At 55.0% G+C, this 20,046-nt stretch overlaps 2 protein-coding genes across 6 annotated transcripts; both read left to right on the forward strand.

Moving 5' to 3' along the window:
* Positions 1 to 1,348: 1,348 nt before the first annotated feature.
* ptmab (prothymosin alpha b) lies at positions 1,349 to 4,678 on the forward strand. The gene is made up of 5 exons (XM_085930182.1): positions 1,349 to 1,598; positions 2,924 to 2,989; positions 3,724 to 3,808; positions 3,883 to 3,965; positions 4,079 to 4,678. Exons 1-5 carry the CDS (start codon positions 1,554 to 1,556, stop codon positions 4,121 to 4,123), a joined length of 324 nt encoding a protein of 107 aa, XP_085786308.1. The 5' UTR covers positions 1,349 to 1,553; the 3' UTR covers positions 4,124 to 4,678.
* Positions 4,679 to 6,717: 2,039 nt separating this feature from the next.
* Positions 6,718 to 20,038, forward strand: dlg1b (discs large MAGUK scaffold protein 1b). Of its 5 annotated transcripts, none has more exons than XM_085931055.1 (25): positions 6,721 to 7,193; positions 8,227 to 8,358; positions 9,119 to 9,273; positions 11,522 to 11,692; positions 12,095 to 12,232; positions 13,814 to 13,867; positions 14,015 to 14,065; positions 14,149 to 14,273; positions 14,403 to 14,572; positions 14,638 to 14,774; positions 14,839 to 14,983; positions 15,295 to 15,427; positions 15,515 to 15,671; positions 15,738 to 15,840; positions 15,903 to 16,017; positions 16,090 to 16,266; positions 16,336 to 16,402; positions 17,257 to 17,353; positions 18,083 to 18,124; positions 18,220 to 18,270; positions 18,415 to 18,516; positions 18,587 to 18,759; positions 18,921 to 19,030; positions 19,464 to 19,555; positions 19,631 to 20,038. In XM_085931055.1, exons 1-25 carry the CDS (start codon positions 7,175 to 7,177, stop codon positions 19,735 to 19,737), a joined length of 2,823 nt encoding a protein of 940 aa, XP_085787181.1. In that variant the 5' UTR covers positions 6,721 to 7,174; the 3' UTR covers positions 19,738 to 20,038. The 5 variants fall into 5 exon arrangements, with proteins under 5 accessions (XP_085787180.1, XP_085787181.1, XP_085787182.1 ...); XM_085931053.1 differs by lacking the exon at positions 6,721 to 7,193 and adding an exon at positions 7,982 to 8,111; XM_085931057.1 differs by lacking the exons at positions 6,721 to 7,193; positions 17,257 to 17,353 and adding exons at positions 7,983 to 8,111; positions 17,614 to 17,644.
* Positions 20,039 to 20,046: the final 8 nt, after the last annotated feature.

The raw sequence follows: 20,046 nt of genomic DNA on the forward strand, positions 1-20,046 counted from the left end.
ACGGGTAGACTGTTGACTACAAACTTGTAAAAGATTCCACTCACATCAAAGTTCCGTTTAAGACAACCCACCGTCGTGAACAAATGGGCTGCAGTGACGTACACAGTTGGAAGAGATCACGGAGTGACATCCACAATGTAATCTGCATAAAAGCCGTTTTAGATGCCTGCAATGCATTAATGCCATTCAAATTCATTGCATAGGCTTGTGCGCGCGCAGGGGGGAAGGGAGGGAGCGCTCCCTTCGTTATTGAAACTTGACGCTCGGCCTCACTTGCGATCCGGCGCAGTTGCGCTTTACGACGCGAGCGCTGACGTCGTCGTATTAAAATGACGGACGGCGAAGGCGGCCAATCGACGATTTTTGCGGGAATGACGCTCGACCAACGGGGATCGTTCGAGCGTCCGACCGCGTTAGCGGCCCGATCTTCAATGCCGCCGTATGTTGCACGAGTCCCCACCCCCGAACTGCTACGCCTAATGGCGGCCGCGTCTTTTTGCACATTCTCATGTTCCGATTGTAAAATTCATGTGTTATGAAGTCGGTAAGGAAAAATCCGTGTTCTATCTTAAGAAGCTTGTCGAGTATTCGAACTGGGTTCTGGTTGCTGTTTTTATTTTATTTTTTTATTGAGGGGGGGCACTTGTCTCGTCGCATGTTGTGTCATACTTTGTGCAGCAAAAGAAGGAAACGAGGCCACACGCTCACTTGCGTCGTTCACTTTCAGCACTTGGGAGTTTAGTATGGATCCGTTGGTCAGGGGGCAAAAGACGAACGAGAGGAAGGTAGGCGGGCAGGCAGGCAGAGGGGAAGAAGTGCGCCACTGGGACGACGGCGGAGAGGGAGCCTCAAGATGGCTGCCTGCCACTCAGGGGAGGGGCGAGCGGAAAGCTCAAATGGCGACGATGACGCTTCGCTCATTTTGGGTGCCGATTCTTCAACGGCGCTTATCTCGCCAGTTGCGGCCGGGCGTCGGCACGCAAGTATGCGATGCAATGTACTTAGACGCAAGCCGTCGTTCAACTCGCCGTACAAATGGACATTTTGTCATTTTTTCCCCCTCCGCCTGAGTGGGCGGGAAGTGTGACTAGTGGGGGGGAAGTCGCCGTCTCATTGGTCTAGATGTACATCAATCAATCAAATGGCGCCATATGTCTCCCGCGCGAAAACAATCCGCTGTATTTCGTACGTAAATCGGCAGAGACGTGTTAATTTGACCTTCCCGGTGGAGAGAGTTACCATTTGGGTACTCGAGTCGCTCATATTGATATTTTGGAGGCAAAACCCCGCCGGGCATTTGCGCGGACAGGAGGGGGCGTGGCCCGGGTGGCCTTCGTAATTCGAGCCGCCGTTCGAGCGGTGAAGCCCTCTGGCGCGAGGACAGCCAATCGGCGAGAGCCAAGCCGCCCTCGACCCCGCCCACTATCTTATATCAACCACTCGGCCGCCAGCTTGCTCGGCCATTGGCACAATAACACGCTCAACGTCGCCGCCAAGGAATTACTCTTGTCCATCGTTTTTTCTCGCCCACTTTATTTGACTCCCCCGAAACAATGGCAGACTCCAAAGTTGACTCCGCGACGGAAATCTCAGCCAAGGTAAGAAGAAAACGACGACAAGAAATTTCTGTCACGGCCGTGCTGCTTGCTCGCTAAGCCGCTCACCTCCACAAAGCTGCGCGGGCATCACGCGTCACTTTTATGAAATTTGTAGCTCAATAAATCATAATTTTATGTTAAAAAAAAAATACCAAACACTAAAAGTTCTCGTCTCTTCTGCACGGGTCCGGCGCCCGAAGAAGCCGGCGCCAAACGTGTTTTGCGAGCATCTCGGCCGCTTCCAGATGTCATTCGAATAACGCGAGCTCATCCTCATTGTCTGCTCGCGAGCCGTCTTTGTTTATACGAGCGGCTCGGTTCCCCTTCTACAAGAACCGGCGGACGAGTGAGCCGCAACGGGGTCAGGGGAAGAGCATCAGCGGCTGCCGGGTTGTTCTTCAGGGCTGGAAATTTTTTGTCGCGTCCCGTTGTGCTCTCTCGGTTCCGGTGCCGAAAGTTGCTCTCAATGGAGCCGCCGTGTTTGTTAACGGGCTCGGCTTTGGCGGCAGCGCTCGCTCGCTCGTTCGCTCATGCTTCTTCTTGGCGCTTCCGCGTCTCCCAGCGAAGCTTTACACTGAGTTTTTTTTTTTTTACTCGTGGTTTTCGAAGGCGGACAATGCAGAGCACTTAGGTGCGTGCGTGCGTGCGTGCGTGCGCGCGCGCGCAGAGGTGTGATACGCTGTGCGCGCGCTTCGTGCTGGCTTCGCAACGTGCTCAAGTTGAGCGCGGCGTGCACGCGCTTCTACCCGCGTAATGAGATGAAGGAAACTTCACCCCACTTCAAATAATTGTCAGTTTTGTTCAAATTTGCCCGTGTTGAAGAGATAATCGGGTCAATATTAGAAATAAAACAATAAACGGCGAGATCGATTTCAAGATTTTCTTTATTTTGGGGGCCGGAGGACCGAGCGGGAGTTTTTCGGTGCGATGTGGGCCATGTGTCTTCTATTGTCCTCCGCTACACGCACGCTCCTCTTCAACCCACCACCTCCCGCACTTACTCGCTCGCCCCCACCATCCCTTTCCACAAAACGTCACCCCTCCCCCTTGACGCCTCGAGCTGGTTTTCAGTGGGGTCTTGCATTGTGGGAAATGCAGTGCGTCTCCCGGGCGTGCCTGGCGACATATGGTGGCCCATACACTACAATACCCACAATGTCTGAGGAGCACGTCAACCAAGGATCGGATTACGAGTCTCAAAGAGGCCGAAGTGCTCCCAGCATGCACCGCTGTTCCTATTAGACAACAGGAAGTCTTAGATTAGAAACGGCATACACTGAAAATGACATGTTTGTATCACTCACCAACTTTTTTGTATGCCTCAGGAATTGAAGGAGAAGAAGCTGGTGGAGGAGAAGGAGAACGGCAAAGAATCCGCCACCAATGGAAAGGTGACGCTAACTGCTCTCTCTCTCTCTCTCTCTCGCCCACACACATTCGCAGAAAACTAAAATGCTAAAACGTCCTCCGAAAAATTCTGCTTATATTGATTGCGTCTATGTAGCTGTTTGTCATCAAAAAGGTTCAATTAAAAGTACAATGTTGTTTACATTTTTCAATGTTTATTTTAAAACGCTACGATGCATTTAAATGTGATTTCACATTTGTTTTCAAAAAATATATGGCTCACCATATTAGATTGGCTGACGAAGGGGACAAACTTGCCAAACGTCGTCAATGACGCGTGTAACGAACGCTTGCTCACTTGAAGCGAAGCGACACGATACTCCGTTTTTCTGGACATTTTGCTGCCACCTCTGCTCAAGAAATTGCCCCCGTTGTACTTGCGTCACATAGGTCGTTGCATTTTGTTAGTTCACCACCAGGTGGCAGTAAATTCAACACATTGTCCATTGTTTTTTTTTTATATATACGAGGCTATGGCCTAATGCCCTTGCCCCAAATAAACAGTCTTTGTCTTGAGCTGCCATAAGAGGGCGCCAACGCACTTTTCGAAATGACTGAGAGCAGGAGGTTTTTCAGCAAATGGCAGGAGATTGGTCAAGAAATGGCGGGCCACAAAGATAGCAAAGATCACTCTGATGACAATTTGGAAGTTAAGCAGCGAAATGAGAGGAAATGAACAGTGTAAGAGCAACCCCGAACGTAAAGTTTGGATTCGCAGGAGAACGATGAGAACGGCGAGCCCGAGATAGACGACGAGGAAGACGACGAGGTGGATGACGACGACGAGGAAGATGATGGTGAAGGTGCCTGAGACGCATCCTCAAAGTCGTCCTTCCTGGCAACGCCGTCGCTGACCATGGTCGTTGTTGTCGCGCAGGTGACGAGGAGGACGAAGACGACGACGAGCTGGAGGGCGGCACGAAGCGGGCGGCCGATGATGACGAAGACGACGACGACGAGGTGACCTTGCGCTTTTCACTCTCTTTGAAACGCGCGTCCGGGAAACGATGAGTCAAGGGAAAGCCAAGAAACGGGAACACGAATCAAAGTTGCTTTTTGTGGCTCCCACCCAGGACGACGTGGAGACCAAGAAGCAGAAAACCGACGACGACGATTGATGCGGCGGCTCCCGACGGCGGTGGCGGTGGCCCACCGGGCTGCTTCCTGTGGTTGTTCTCAGGGGGCGGGGCCGGAGGAGCACTCATCCAAACAAAAGAAAACGTGGTCATTAGCGAGTAGATTTCAACGCCCGCCGTCCTCATGCACAATCCGGCCTCAACAACGACGACTACAGCGGAGAATTAGTTTGTATTTTTATTTACATTTTATATTTTTGTACATATTGTTGGGAAGGAAGCAAATGTTATGTCTTGGTTAACAAGATCTATAACCATGTGACACCCAAGCCCAGTCCAAAACGTTTTTGGCCGTTGAACTCAGAGCATTCCACTTAATTCCATTTAATGTATGTACTTGAGCTGTACCATAGAACGACTTTGTGCTTGCTCGCTCACTCGCTTGCTGGCTGGCTGGCTTGGATGGAGGAAGGCCGAAGAAAAGAAAAACCTCTTTCTTTTCTTTTTTGTTTATGGTTGTTTTCTGGCCGCCTGTTATGGTGTACGTGCAAAGTTTGTCGTTTGACAATAAACCGGACTTTTATTTTGTGACTTATACTTTGCTCTCTGGCTTCCTGCTCTTCCCCTGCCGGGTGCACGCTGGTTAAGCTTTGTTGGAAAATTCCAAAATTGTTTTCTTCACAATTTATGAACCAAATAAACACAAGAAAAACATTGGAAGTAAGCAACTAGATTGTGGGGCTGGGGTCTATTCCAGAGTCTTTGATGTTGTCAAGAGGCATGGAGCAGCACGTCACGTGAATGACATGTCGACTCTTGCCAGAAAGAATGTTCCCAACGGTTACTGTTTTGGCCTCAAGGACCGCGGAGGCAGGCTGACTTTCTGTCCTGACGCTCGGGCCCCCAGTATCCACGTGGCAACAACACAAAGTGCTAAGAATTCCATTTCAAATTGCCAAATAAGAGTCCAGGTAAGAGTGCAGATGCCGTCTGTGAGCGCCACGCGTGAGCTCCTGTGTAATCTGCTGATTGGCCAGTAGATGTCGCTCAACCTTGTGGCCAAGCCTTCTGATTCCGTTCTGGCGCCTTCACGGCAGTGCCCCCTAGTGAATGACTTTTGATCTATTGTCCGACCGAGGTTAGAACGGATGCCGAGTTGAGTCTCGATTCCGGGCTCCATCAGATTTAAAAAGTGATCAACTTCTTCTCCCAATTGGCCTGAGGCTGTTTTTGTGTCATTGATGAGAACTGCAATGTTGTACATGTTTGTGTGAGTTGTTGAGCGTGTTGGTGTGCCGTGGATGAAAAAAGGTGGGGAAACGCTGCTCTACACGCTCTGATGTCTGTCATTTCTCTGTGAGGTCTTTTTTTTTTTTCATGTTTCTTTGATGTCTTTTATGTCTCGTATCCGCTTTGATATCCTGGCACCAATAGGAACGCTCGCGTCCTCTTCACCAGAGTACGAATAAGGCCGCCAACATTGGGCGACAATGCAACTCTCAACTCGCCGTGAGTATCTACTACGGCGTTATGTCACCGGGACGTGCACAAATGCGCAGACACACAGTGGACAGATTGTCATTGAGACACAGCCTCATTGTGCGTCTGTGGGACATGCACACGTAGGAAGCATTAGTGAGGGCCACGTGTTTGTCCGCTGATGACAAAGTGGAGCGTCAACTGTACTCGTCGGGTGGGACCTCGTTGCCACTGGCCTCCCTGATGGTTTGGAGCCCTCAAAGCGGCCCGCTTGAGCTCGCAACGTTGCAAAAACGGCTTACAGTTCTGGTTGAGCGGACAAAAAGGCCCCGAACAGGCAAGCTCAGCTTTCATGATGTTTGTTTGCAAGATGTTCTTTTGTACAGACAAGATCCATCCATCCATCCATCCTCCCATGCCTCGCTCCCTCCCTCCTTGAGCGGCCCGGCAAGAAATCAGCAGAATGTCCAGATCACCACTGCAGGCCTGCACGTGCACAAGCGGGTGACGGCCGTGTAGGTCAGACTTCTGATATGTCGGCCTCCCGGCACGAGAGCCACTGAGGTGATTAGTGATCATGTCCCAGCGGCGCAACATGCTCATAATTAATCGGACTCCACTAAGCTGCTGTACTTTGGCAACCGCATGCAGAATAACAGACGCTCACACTGAGATGAAAAATGAAAGTAAGCTTTATGGAGCAATAGCGATGGCCCCCGTCCGTCCGTCCGTCCGTCCGGCCGCATACAGACGAACTATACTGACTTTCTCTTAAGTTAAATCACTGAATATTTTGTACTCTCGAGTATGAGTAAGTAAGAGTTGCTTTGTAGGAAAACTGAGTGTTTATCGTGAGACTTGAGCTCAGTGAACATTAAAAAAAATGATCCTTGTCATGCGGTTGCCTTTTCCTTGAGTTTTTTCCAAAACAAGTCGAGTCAAGTCAGGACAAGATGACTCGTTTTACTCAAACGAGCGTGGAAGGAAGAGGTCCGCAACGCCACAGGGGGAGGGGGAGACACATGGTCGCGACATCTCCCGATGGAGGGAAGAAGCCGCCGCTTCTCACCCCCTCGCCGCACAAGGTCTGAGAGACAGAGGGCGCCATTTGGGAGAAAGTTTGAAGGAAGAAGGAAGAAGAGGAAGTGGCGGAGGGATTTCCTCTTCCAACTTTGACACGAACGCACTGAAAGCGCGTGCACGCGCGCAGCTCTACTTGACCGCCAGCAAGTTTAGCTCCCCCGCAATTTTCTTTTCCGCTCCTTCAGCCTGCAAACGCGAGCGCGCACGCACGGACTGGGCGGATAGCGGCTCGGTTCGGGTAAACCTGTGTGTGCGAGTGCGCGCAGTTCGAGACGTCACGAAGAGCCATCAGAGCAGTCCGCTCCGGGACGTTCCCATCCGAACTCGGGCTGGCAGGACGCGTCACTCCCTCCCTCCCTGTCTCCCTCCCTCCCCCCAGTCGGGTTTGAGTTTGGAGTCTTGCACTTGGTGGCTTGCGGTGCGGACGTCGGGACGGCGACATTCCGCTCGTCCGGACGTAGTCCTACCGGCCGCCCCCAGCCCCAACCCGGGTTGCCAAGCGCCTCCGAATCGAGCCGACGCGGAGGCGCCATGCCTGTCCGAAAAAAAGGTGAGAGACTCTCAAGCCGGTGTGCGGTTCCGAATACGGTGCGGTTCCGGCTGTGCCTTCGGTAGCCTAAGCCGCTTTCTCACGAGCGAGCTAGCATGCTAGCCGCTACTCGCCGGGAGAGCGAAACTCCCAAATGCGTTTAAGCGGAGTCCAAGTTTAGTAAGTCTGTCAGTCGGTTATTAGGACAAAGCGTCGCGTTGCCCGGCCGGCCCCTCGCGTCGGCCCGAACCGGGCCGCGGAGGCCCGCCAGCTAGCCTCTTAGCTCATGCTAAAGGAGTTGCGACAGAGCTGACGTTTGGACAAAGTGGCGACCAACTTGACGCAAAGTATACACAACGCCCCCGGAAGGCAAAAAGCACCGAGTTGTTCTGAACTTGGACGGGCATGGACGTCGATCACTCTCGGAACACTTGGACGCTAAGACTTGAGTGGCGCTTCTGTCACCAGATGACTGAGCAGAATATCTTCACAATAGTTAGTAGTACAGACAAATTGGCAACGCCTGGTCCCGGCCGGGTGTGCAAGTTACTCGTGTGGAATGAGTGGCGCTGGAACCAAACGAAATAAAAGTCATGTCGCCTTCTTTGGTGATGTGCTTGACGCTTTCATGTCACCAGGCAACACTTCATGACAACTTTGATTTCCTTCCACGTTGGCTAAGCAAAGCCCGGGAAGGAAGAGGTCTCGCATCAGAAACTTGCACGGCAAGCCAAATCCTCGAAGGAGATGGTCCGGACCCAGCGGAACCTTGCCATCCAATTTGTGTATCCGCGGTGACATCGGCCACGTCGCACTTTGGAAGTCCTCCCTCGTTTGTTTTACTTGACATCGAGACGGACGTGAAAAGCGCAACAGCACCGCTTGGTTCGCCCGCCTCGCAGATGCGCTCGACGCCGGTGCGCGCGGACTCCGCGGCTGGTACGGGCGGCCGCTTTCCGCGTCCAAATAGAGCCGCGATGGACGAAGGCGATGCCACGCGCTGGTGTGATGATGACATGATTGTCTGATGGCCCGCTTTGGCTCTGTGTGTCAGACGCCCAGCGCGCGCTGTCCCTGCTGGAGGAGTACCACGCCAAATTGCAGCACGCCGACGAGTGGCAGCTTCGCGCGTCCATCCAGAGGGTCATCGACGTCTTCCAGAGCAGCCTCTTCCGGGCCCTTGTTGGTACGTGCTCACGGCCCGGCCCTGTTGAATCATTTCATTTGTTTTCAGCGCTCGACGCTGGCTCCGTTTCGTTCCCTCGCTCTCTTTCAAGACTGAATGCTTCAGCCGGCGACTTGGCGCTTGAATGGCAGTCGTGAGAGATGAGCCGAGAAAGAAAGAAATACTCGAGTATTCCTGACCGTGTGAGAAAAGCTTGCTTTTGCCTCCCGGTTTGGGGCGCAGCATCTTTGTGCTGAAAGTGCCACCATGAGCCCGATGGCCCGCCTTTCCTACGTAGACGACACGCGAGTCCCAGAGTCCAGATGCGGTTGCCGCCGTTGCCTCGGCCGGAGGAGGAGGCCGATTAAGTCATGCGGCGGGCCGGGCTGCTTGTAATCCCTGGGAGGACATGAGCGTGCCCCCCCCCCCCCCTTAATCCAGCCTGGACGCTCCAGCGTGTTGTTGCTCTTGTCCTTCTTGCTCTGGCCCGCATCCATGCCAGCAGATGGCAAACATCAACTCTCACTTGCATCCTCTGCTCATCTTCTCCTCTTGGCTCTGCTTCGACGCGTGCGTGCGTGCACGCTCGCTCGCGTTGCGGTGTTGGCGTGTCCTGAGTGAACTTTCCGTGTTGATTTGTCAGTGTTTGAAGGCTGAAGTGAAAAGGGGGGTATTATTTTAGCAACGCTATTGGGAATATTTGATTTTTTTTTTTTTTTTTCCATACACTGCTTGAAAGGTTTTGTCAATCAACTTTTTTTTCCATTCTCGTGATTCACAGATATCCAAGAGTTTTATGAAGTGACCTTATTGGATAGCCAGAGGTGGGCGGAGTCTTCTAAACAGACAGAGGGCGTGGCTCTCTGGGACTTCCCCAGCTTCCAAAGTGCCACGGTCACCTCCGACACGCTGCCCAGCCTTAGCACCAGTATCGAGGTAAAAGCGTTGCATGCGCAAATGCTCCCGAATTTATTGCTTTGCCAAGAAAGTGCTGTAAAATTTGTTCATGTTTTCTTGTCACTCTGTTTCTGTACACAACTTCTTAGCAAGCATGTGCACCTGGTCTGCAGCTGATGTGGGTGCTAAATTGTCAATTCCCCTGAAGGGGGCGCTAAATTGCCAATTCCCCACTCAGTGATAGACTGTAAAACTGCTTTGCGGCGCAATTTTTTTTGGGGGGAGAGGGCGTGCCGCCTCTATGTGACATAATAAAATAGAGGTAACAAATTGGTTGCACTTACCGTATTTCCTCAGTTAGTAAACTGCCCCCTAATAGTAGCTTGCCTTTTAGTAACCTGGTATAAAACGTTTTTTATATCAATCTGTTAAGGAGTCCATATGTAAAATTCATGAATGGCAATGGGTCGCCTAACCATAAAAAGAGAGGGGTTACGTTGCCTTGCTTAACACAGCGCTACTAGTCTAGACAAGTTACAACACGTTATGTCACACGAGTCGCGCTAACTGCGCAGTGCGCGTATAGGGCGCGCCAGTACTGGGTGCATGCGACACATGTGCAGCAGGGGGCGCTCCTCTTCCCTTTGTGACAGAGGACTTGGCCAACAACAACAAAACAGATGTGCATTTGAGCGCACGTGCACGCATCCGCGGCCGCCGGCTCTTGCGACAAAGGGCTCCTCACATGGCAGCCTGTCAGCTCCTCTCACTGTCAGCGCGCGTGCGCACTGCAGTTCCCGCCATCATCATCATCATCTTCCGCTGTTGCCAAGGCGAAGAGGGCGGGATGAGTCGGCGGAGCCGGCGCCTCCCGCGATGGCGCGTCACGTCACATCAGCTCACTCTGCATCTGCGCTGAAGAAGCGCACGGACCTGCGAAGGAGAGGCGCAAATACCTTTTTGTTGATTTTGACTTTGGTTGACTTGTCAGACATGCGCTACCTTCCTCCGGGGCATAGCGCGCCGAGCTATTGGCGAGTCACGTGACCACCCTCCACCGCCTCGCACGCACGAAGTGAGGAGCCGACTGGAAGAGGAGGGGGAGTTGAGCGGGGGCAGGGCTGAATGAAGGAAGCTCTCTGGGATGGCCTTCCTCCTGGCCGCCATGTGAGAAATGAGGGCGGATGGTGAGGGCGAGAAGCAGCAGTGGCACAACGGGTGGAGGCGGCGCCGCGTGGCGCTCCTGTGGGCGGCACTCCCGCGGGAGGAGGCCGTCGGCCAACGACGGGACGCCAGAGTGTTTCTCGCCCGTCCTGTGCCACTGCAAAGCGGCGTGCGCCAACGGCACCGTCTCGCTCATGTTCGGATGCAAGGTGGGTGGCTGCGCCCGCGCGTCGTCATGCCGAGGCTCCAACTCGGAGCCATAGCGCTTGATCTGCACTCTGCTCTGGCGAGCGCGTCTTGGAGTTTTCTTCAGGCAAACGCAGCCATGGGCAATATTTCCGCCCCTTCAAACCCCATAACTCGATTGGTTGTCAGCGCCCGTTGGTTTTGTTTTCGAGGCGAGGACATTGGGAGAGGGCTGACGTGCTCGACTGTTTTTGTGTTGGGATGCCAAAAGTAAGAATCCATCCTGTACTGTGTCGGCGGATGATTATTTGAGTGGGATGACAGAATGTTTTGAACAGCAAAGTTTGGGATGGCAATTTAGGTCCTGGAGCTTTTGTTGGAGTGCTCGACGTTTGCGTCGTCGCTCTTGATGGCGCTCCTCCATCGTCTTCCTCGGTACATCTGCTGATGTTGCTATTTTTAGCATCTTCGCTCGGCGCTTCTCCTCCTCCTCCTCCTCCTCTGGCTGAAAAAGAAGGGCTCCGGCTTTGTCACCGGTGCCACCCGCCCTGTCCTGTCCCCCATACTCATTCTGCCGCTGCAGAGGTTCAAGGGCAAGCTCTTCACGCTTGGCCTTGGGCTTTCCTGGGCCACGAGATCCATCTGTAGTAGCTCAATGCTAGTGCAGTTTGTGTCCACACACGTGATTTGCCCGATGTCGCGGATCACATCCGGGCCACGGATGTGACAGCTCGAGTCGGCGAAGGAGAGAGCGGCAGAATAAATCTGGCGGAGAGTGTTCTCTCTTTCAAGAAGACTCTCTGCGCTCACTTCGGTCCACCTTTGTCGTCACCCGCTTTGTCGTCGCCCACGTCCTCACTGCATCAAGGTTGCGCTCGACCCACGAGCGCCGCCTCGTCCTCTTCCGGCCCAACCGTCTCCTGTTTGTTTGTTTCAGAAGTACCGTCAGCAGGATGAGGACTCGTCGCCGCCGGAGGAGCGGAGCTCTCCGCAGCTCACAGAGGAGGCGGTCGGTGCTCCGGAGCTGGTCCAGGTGGCCGAGAAGAACCTATCCCAAATCGAGAACGTGCACGGATACGTCACCCATGCGCACATCTCTCCCATCAAGGTAGCGCACGTCGACAAACGCTCGCTGTACACATGTTCGATAGAGACCTCTGCAGCAGTGAGACAAACGTTTGCAACTCTTTGAAATGACTCTTGCGCGTCGAGTCTCATCCGAGTCCAAAGTTTGAACGTGGCCCGCGGCTCACGCCTTGTTTCGTTCCCACCGGCCGGCCACAGAACGGCGAGAGCGACAACAACGTAAACGTACCAAAAAATAGCAGCAAATATCAGACGCTGGCTTCCGGAAATCTAAAAACGCCTCGGGGTTGACGCCAAAGTCATTTCAAAGTGTTCCTTCCCTTCTCGCGACTGGTATCCGAGAACGCCTCGGACGGGAAAGAGTGCCGGCTGGCCGTCCGGCCCCGTGTCAGCCTCCGTGTCGGTGCCTGTGTCCCTCCCGCAGGTGGCCTCGCTGGAGCGCCTGTTTGATGGCTCGGATGGGCCGGAGCTCCCCGCCTCCCCCGCACCTCCCTCCCTCTACCCTCAGGGTGACGACGGCCCCCTCCCGTCCTGCTCCTCCAACCCCTACCCCCCCGCCCAGGTAAATCCTCCCCAGCTCTACTCTGCGTGTTTCCCCGAGCCGTGACTAAGGCAGATTTAGCAAAACAGAGGCAGATTTCCCACTGGGTTTTATCCAAGTAGTAGCGCTGCACATTTGGCTCAATCCGGGTTTGGCTCAATCCGGGTTTTGCTCATTCCAGATTGAACTCGGCGTGGCTCGAAGGTGCTCCACTTGTCCTTAGCGGCGAAACGTCAGCGTGATGCTGCGTGCGGATGTTGCCTAGCAACCCGCTGACAAAGCGCACACGCAGTACAACATGGCAGCATGTGACCCGATGGTGTTTGGCGCTTGACTTTGATGTCATCCCGCTCCGGGTCTGGCTGAGTTGCCGCTGTCCATCTTGATTGAGTGCAGCTTTAATGCGTTTCTTTAGTCCAGGTTTCATCAAACTCGGGACCTGGTTCAGTTCTGGTTTCTCAACAAACGAAAGCCAGGTTTCCTTTGAAGAAACCACGCCGATTGCAATTGGGTTAATCTTTGCACCGACAAAGTCCGTTTGTTCAACTGAACTGAGACACAAAGCTGACTCGAGCTGGTCATCCCGCGAGCGAGCGCCCGCCCGCCCGCCACGGTCACGTTCCCACACAAGAGCGCGCGCGGCCGCTCGAGGGGAACATTGATTATTCATGCAGCGACCCAACCCCCCGCGTACCCGCCCGGCACCGCTGACACGCGCCCTCCCTTGCCCGAGGCCGTCAGGCATCACACGCCACCGCCCGCCCAACTGACCGTTGCCGTCGCATTTGTTGCGAGCGCCGGCCGGGAATCTCCTTCATGTCCTCGTGGCAGCTCCTACCCTCGGAACGCAAGCCCGGGCGGGAGCGGGCCGACCCGGCCCGCCCGCAGCTGCGAGCTTCGCTAGCGACCTTCACGGCATGCGCGGTGCCGCCGTCGTGCCGCACTCGCTCCCGCTTCCTCAACCTGCGCGACAGCGTCAAGAAGAGTCCTACCAAGACCGGCGCCAAGGTGGCGGGCGGCCGCTCCGCCGCGCTCCGGCTGCACCCCCCCTCCTGCATCAAGGTAGTCTGGCAGCTGAAATCCCCCGCACCTTTCTGCTTGGACCAGTGTGGGATTAGGCTTTCCAGTTTGCCATCCGTTTTGATTCGATTTTTTTTCTTTTCATTGATTTATTCTTCTTCTTTGAGCCAAGAGCTCGACTGGACTCAGTTTGACGAGTCACCCGTATTCCGTCCGATGAATTGCAACCAATGAGCGAAGAGCGTTGAATGGGTCCTGCCGTCATGACACGTCGCTGCCAAGATGCTTTGTTTGATGGTCGGTGGAGCGCTTTGGGCCCATGGCTTTTTTTTTATCAGGAGATCGATGCCTCGGCTTCTCTGTGCTCGGCGCGCTCGACCGGTGCTCGTTTTAGCCTTGCGGCAAAGCCTCACCGGGACAAAGGCCCGCTCCTCCCGTCACGCTTAAGCGTCAAGACCGCCACGGCAAAATTCCCAACATTTGATTCGAAACTGTCAAATATCAATTCAAAGTCCTGTGCGACCTTGGCGCTCTTTATTGACGCATGTGTGTGTGTTCTGTGTGTGTCCTCTTGTCGTTCAGGCCAACCCTCCTCCTCTGCTAGTCGACGCCGACAGCCTGGACACACCTCCTCACGTGAGTGTCGCGGAAGCCCGTGTTGCGTTCAAGGGGACCCCGCCCACAAAACATCCGCTCAAAATCCCTTTACGCCGTCTCGACACGCACGAATGCGCCGGCTTTGCCTCTCGATCTTTCTCCTTCAACTTGCGTACCCGCCCGCAGGTCAACGGCGGCGAGACCGACTTCGAGTACGAGGAGATTACGCTGGAGAGGGTGAGCGCACGCACTCTTCTGCCAGCGCCCTTTGGCGCCGCTAGCCAATCCATGTCACCCGCTGCCTGGCCGCCTGCGTCCAGGGCAACTCGGGCCTAGGCTTCAGCATCGCGGGCGGCGTGGACAACCCCCACGTCGGAGAGGACCCCGGCATCTTCATCACCAAAGTCATCGCGGGGGGCGCCGCCGCACAGGACGGCCGTCTCAGGTGCGCCACCTACATTATGCAACACGTCACCCGATCGCCTCTCCTCAGCTTTCGTTTTTTTTGTTTTTTTCACTCTCGGCCGTTGCGGACTCGATGTTTTCTCCCCACCGAGGATGTGATGATTTTCAGGGTGAACGACGTGATCCTGCGTGTGAACGAGGTGGACGTCCGGCAGGTGACGCACAGTCGCGCCGTGGAGGCGTTGAAGGAGGCGGGCTCTTTGGTGCGGCTGTACGTGCGACGCCGCAAATTGGAGGCTGACCGAGTCGCCGACATCAAACTGGTCAAGGGACCCAAAGGTAAACGACGGCGACTCGACGGCAAGCGCGCCATGGCATCGCATGGTTTGCGTGTGGGCGTCTAGGTCTGGGCTTCAGCATCGCGGGGGGTGTGGGCAATCAGCACATCCCGGGTGACAACGGCATCTACGTCACCAAGATCATCGAGGGAGGCGCCGCCCACAGGGACGCGCGGCTGCAGATCGGGGACAAGCTCCTGGCGGTGAGCCACCGGCCTCGCTCGCTCGCCCGCCCGCCAGCTCGTGAGTGACACGAGAGCCATGCAGGTCAACAGCTGCTGTCTGGAGGAGGTGACCCACGAGCACGCCGTTACTGCCTTGAAGAACACGCCCGACGTGGTCCACCTGCGAGTGGCTAAGCCCAACAACGTCTTTGTGGCCGACACCTCCGACGCACAGCGCCCAGACGGCCGTAAACTGCCACCCGCCGCAACCTCCTCATCTTCACACTCGTTTTTTTTTCTCCTCCGCCTTTTCCCCCTCATCTTGTTCTTTTCCTTCTCTTTTGGCCGCTTCTCCACGTCGTTTTTTCTTTGTCATCTTCTTGTTCTTTTTGCCCTAGTCGTCATATTTTCTCGGCTCCTCCTTTGGTATTTTCTTCCAACTTGTGTTTCCTGTTCACGCTTCCTTTTTCTTCACGTGCTGCCCTTCATTCTCCTCTCCCATTGTGTGCTGCGCTGCGTTACGGTGTGTCCACCTAATAGCGTGTTTGTGCGTCCTTAGTGTTCCCTCAGCACCTGGAGAATCATATCGGCGCCCCCATCAACTTGCTGTCTCAGCCCCTCCCCCCGCCAGCCACATCCGGACGCTACTCGCCAACGGCCAAGGGCGTGCTGGGAGACGACGTGGCCTCATGGTACCTTCCGCTTTTTCCTAAAATGAAGTATCCTAAAATGTTGAATGCGCTGTGGCCAAGCAAGCATCTCTGTCCCTGTTCTGGCAGGGATCCCCGCCGGGTGGTCTTGCACCGTGGCACCACGGGTCTGGGCTTCAACATTGTGGGTGGCGAGGACGGCGAAGGCATCTTCATCTCCTTCATCCTGGCCGGAGGACCCGCCGACCTCTGCGGGGAGCTGAGGAAGGGCGACCGCCTTGTGTCGGTACGTCACCGCCGCCGTGGTCTCCCGCGAGTGATGAAAACAAGGTTGGTGCGTGCGTGTGCGCAGGTGAACGGCGTGGACCTCCGCAGCGCCACGCACGAGCAGGCGGCGGCCGCGCTCAAGAACGCCGGGCAGACAGTTGCCATCGTGGCGCACTACAGACCCGAGGGTGAGTCACGGAGCAGCCGAGTAGAATTTTCCAGGACTTGACGCGTGGCCGTTCCCGCGCAGAGTACGGCCGCTTCGAGGCCAAGATCCACGACCTGAGGGAGCAGATGATGAACAGCAGCATCAGCTCCGGATCGGGTTCCCTCAGGACCAGCCAGAAGAGGTCGCTCTATGTCAGGTGGGAGCAGCCACGGCCTTTGCCCACGGCCAAGCCCGCCCCCTACTGACGTGCGGCCCCCATCCCGCGCAGGGCGCTGTTCGACTACGACAGGACTCGCGACTCGGGTCTCCCCAGTCAGGGCCTCAACTTCAAGTTTGGGGACATCCTGCACGTGGTCAACGCCTCCGATGACGAGTGGTGGCAAGCGCGCCACATGGCGGCCACCGGGGACGTCCAAGAGGTCGGCGTCATACCCAGCAAGAGAAGGTCGGTCCCTCGCTCCAACACCCTCCTCGCGCTGATTGCTCAATTTCATGTGCTTTGATTGGCTGACAGGGTGGAGAAGAAAGAGCGAGCCAGGTTGAAGACGGTCAAGTTCAACCCCAAGTCTCGAGAGCGAGGGGTGAGTCGGGCAGTCAACATGAAGCTCTTTCTCTCGGCATCCGAGCCAGCTAGCTGCTCGCTTTTAACACCTTTGCCGGCATGTTGGCGGGCGCTGCATGGAGCAGATGAGCTCGAATGTGACGCGGGGGTCTCGAATTTGCCTTTCGCCGTGCTGCCGGTTTTGTGCCTTTACTGTTGTCCATTCTTTTGTCAACGGATTAGCTCGCCCTCTTAGCATTCCTTCAGCATGTTAGCTCCTTTTGTAGCACCTGTTGCGTTAGCACGTCGCATGTTAGCCCTTTCTATCGGCACCTGAGCTCTTTTGGTTAGCATGTACAAACACGTTGTTTCCTGTTGTGAGTTTCCGTTTGATGCTGTGGGAATCTCGCAATGTTTTTGCTCTGCTCGCGCCACGTATTATCGAGAGCCACAAAAGCAGCTGATCTTAACTGCATGTCGCTGATCTTTGAGCATCCTGGCGGTGGCGGCGGCGGCGGCGGCGGCGACGTCAGTTCGACTGCTGGCGAACGGCCTGACTGATACGCGCATGAGCCAATGTAACTCTTGACGTGGATGTCTGCCTCATCTTCCTCCTCTTTCTTTTTATTCTCATCCATCACATGGAGCCAGGCCTCCAAACAATCAAGGTGTTGCGTTTGCGCTGTTGCAATGGCAACGCTTTTATCTCTTGCGCTGCCCCCTCACCTGTACCCGCATGTGTGTGTGTGTGCGTGCGTGTGCGAGAGAGAGAGCATTTGCGGGAGACTTGTGTCCCGAGCGGTGCCTACCGTTGACCGCTTTGGCCGTATGGTCAGCACGCGAGCGCTTGACGTTTAGACGCCTTCCTGTCCCTTTCCTGTCCACTTCCTGTAGTTGTCGGGCGACAAGCGTAGAAAGGGCGTGTTGGCCAGGTCCTTCCTGTTCGGGAAGAGTCGCGACGGCGGCGAGCAGGACAGCAGCGACGTGGAGCGTGAGTACGGGGCCCGCCGCCGCCTCCGTGGGGCGCCGCCCACCCGCCCTGCTCATCGGTCAGCGACAGGAAGAGAGATCAGCCGCGATCCCGTGCCAGCCACCTTGTTTTTTTTTTTTTTTTTCCCTCTCTCAATTGGACCCGGCCGGCCGACCGACCCAAACGGCGTCGTCCTCTGTCGCATCACGTCTGCTCTCTCGCTCTGTCGCTGCGATGCCGTAACTTCCTGTTTGTGCTTCTTCTTCTCTTGTCGCCTTCAGGACGTCATCGACATCCTCGCCAAAGGACGCAGTGAGTCCGCCCCTCCCCCGAGGCTGGACTGCTCGCCAGCCAGTGTTTCTCTAGCGGATAAAAAATAGCTCAGCATTTTTGCTTTTGGCAACAAAATCAATATGGCGCTCTTTGCAAAGCACACGTGCATTGCTCTAAGCGTGACGTCGGCCATTTTGAGAAGGCCAGGGCGAGAGAAGCCCGTAGAGACATTTTGTGGGGCGCTCAGCCTCGATCAACACGTAGTTCTCAGCTGACCGAGGGGCGGCAGCGGTCGCCCCCCCCCCGCCCTTCCCCTCCCCCGTGCACCTCGCTCGTTGTGAAGATGGCTCAGGCTCCACCTTCAAACTTTTGTTTTACCCCACGAAGCCTTTCCCAAGGCGTGACCTGGACGGCGGCGCGCTCATGCTACGATTGACCCCTTTTGGGACGGACAGCTGACCTCCTTTGTCTTTTCAGAACACGCCACATCCAACGCCAGCGATAGTGAGAGCAGCTGCCGTAAGTCGCGTCGCCTTATGCCACTTGTTCTTTCTTCTCAAACATTTGCATTTCCTTCAATTGGATTTGGAATCAACTGGAGCGTTTGTGGACAGGCGGCCAGGAGGAGTCGGTCCTGTCGTACGAAGCCGTCACACAGCAAGAAGGTGAGGCGGCTGAGCCCCGGCGCCGAGCCCCGGCGCCGAGCCCCGGCGCCGAGCCCCGGCGCCGAGCCCCGGCGCCGAGCCCCGGCGCCGAGCCCCGGCGCCGAGCCGAGGCCTAACGCCTGCCATCTTGCTTGTCCCGTCCAGTGGGCTACGCGCGACCCGTCATCATCCTGGGCCCCATGAAGGACCGTATCAACGACGACCTAATCTCTGAGTTCCCAGACAAGTTTGGGTCCTGCGTCCCGCGTGAGTTGCCGTCGGCAGCGCCCGGCGTCTCGTCGCTCCTCTTTTTTGACCTTTGCTCCGTTCTTTGCAGACACCACGCGACCCAAACGCGACTATGAAGTGGACGCTCGGGATTATCACTTTGTGGCGTCACGCGAGCAGATGGAGAAGGACATCCAGGAGCACAAGTTCATCGAGGCGGGACAGTACAACAACCACCTTTACGGAACCAGCGTCCAGTCGGTGCGAGAGGTGGCCGACAAGGTGGGCGGCTCGTCCCCTCCGTCCTTGCTTAGCCTTTGAGTGTGTCAGCTTCCTGCTAAGGTTATTGAGCAGTGATGGACGGGTAAATCGGCAAAAGCTCTCGGTGCCGCCCCGCCGCAGCCTTTTCTATTCAAGCTAATATGACGCTGGCACACGTGCAGGGTAAGCACTGCATCCTGGACGTGTCGGGCAACGCCATCAAGCGGCTACAGGCGGCGCTGCTTCATCCCATCGCCATCTTCATCAAGCCCAAGTCCGTCCAGAACATCATGTAAGACGCACACACTCACGGGTTCTGATCATTTTTCATGAGCTTTTGAATTCAGTCAATTTGTTTTGCTTATTTTTATTTCAACAGTCCATCCTTGTCGTTGTGAGTTTTTGTTTCTTTGAGTCTTGATTTTAGATTTTTTTTTTTCCATATTGGCAAGATGGCCCAGTATTGCGTCATCAAGTAAACTCCAATTGCCAAACAACACTTGAACCTTGAGTCACCTCCATTTCACAAAATAAGACGAAAGTATTTCCCCGCAGGATCAATAAAGTTTGTCTGTCTGTCTGTATGTCTGTATGTGTAAGTATGTAGATGCTATCCGTTTTACACTTTTAGGCAAACACAAACGTGCTTTATGCACACCAACAAAGGAGATGCTCTCACATGCATAAAAAAAAATCGCCTATGTGTGTGTGCACGTGTGTGTCAGGGAGATGAACAAGCGTCTGACAGAGGAACAAAGCAGGAAGACGTTTGAACGAGCCGCCAAGTTGGAACACGAGTTTACGGAACATTTCACAGGTTGGGAAAAAGCACTTTTTAAACCGCCTGAAATTGCACACCTCAGCGCAAGCGTGATGACGTGTGTGCGGGCAGCCATCGTGCAAGGCGACACGCTGGAGGAGATCTACGAGCAGAGCAAGCAGATCATCGAGGATCACTCGGGATCCTTGATCTGGGTGCAGTCCAAGGAGAAGCTCTGAACGCGTCCCTCCCAAACTCCCCCGAGACCTCGGATCATGAAGCGGCGTGGCCGCGCATCAGCCCCGCCGCTCCCTCGGCGCACCCAGGTGAGGGGGAGGAGTCAGCTTAACGACTTTGACTAACGAGCCAGCCGCTTTCTTATGGCGTGTTTGTGGAGTGGGGCAAGAGTTGAACCTGCTCCGCTGCCTATTTTCATATAAACTACAAAGTCTATATTGATCCTCATGATTATCATCATAGAAGATTGATCACTTCCTGTCTTATTTTTCTTTCTTAACCAAATTAAAACAGAAACAGGAATCGGCTGT

This window comes from Syngnathus leptorhynchus, chromosome 14 (genome assembly GCF_054491065.1).
Source record: "Syngnathus leptorhynchus isolate UIUO chromosome 14, UIUO_Slep, whole genome shotgun sequence".
NCBI classification, from domain to species: Eukaryota; Metazoa; Chordata; class Actinopteri; order Syngnathiformes; family Syngnathidae; genus Syngnathus; species Syngnathus leptorhynchus.

What these genes read in the sequence shown, in the direction of transcription:
- dlg1b (XM_085931054.1), top strand. An exon ending in GCCTTAGCACCAGTATCGAG is followed by an intron (nt 9,274 to 11,521) that starts GTAAAAGCGTTG and finishes TGTTTGTTTCAG; the next exon opens with AAGTACCGTCAGCAGGATGA. An exon ending in GTTTACGGAACATTTCACAG is followed by an intron (nt 19,556 to 19,630) that starts GTTGGGAAAAAG and finishes GTGTGCGGGCAG; the next exon opens with CCATCGTGCAAGGCGACACG.
- ptmab (XM_085930182.1), top strand. Translation starts at nt 1,554, where the DNA reads ATGGCAGACTCCAAAGTTGACTCCGCGACGGAAATCTCAGCCAAG. An exon ending in CGACGGAAATCTCAGCCAAG is followed by an intron (nt 1,599 to 2,923) that starts GTAAGAAGAAAA and finishes TGTATGCCTCAG; the next exon opens with GAATTGAAGGAGAAGAAGCT. An exon ending in CGAGGAAGATGATGGTGAAG is followed by an intron (nt 3,809 to 3,882) that starts GTGCCTGAGACG and finishes GTTGTCGCGCAG; the next exon opens with GTGACGAGGAGGACGAAGAC.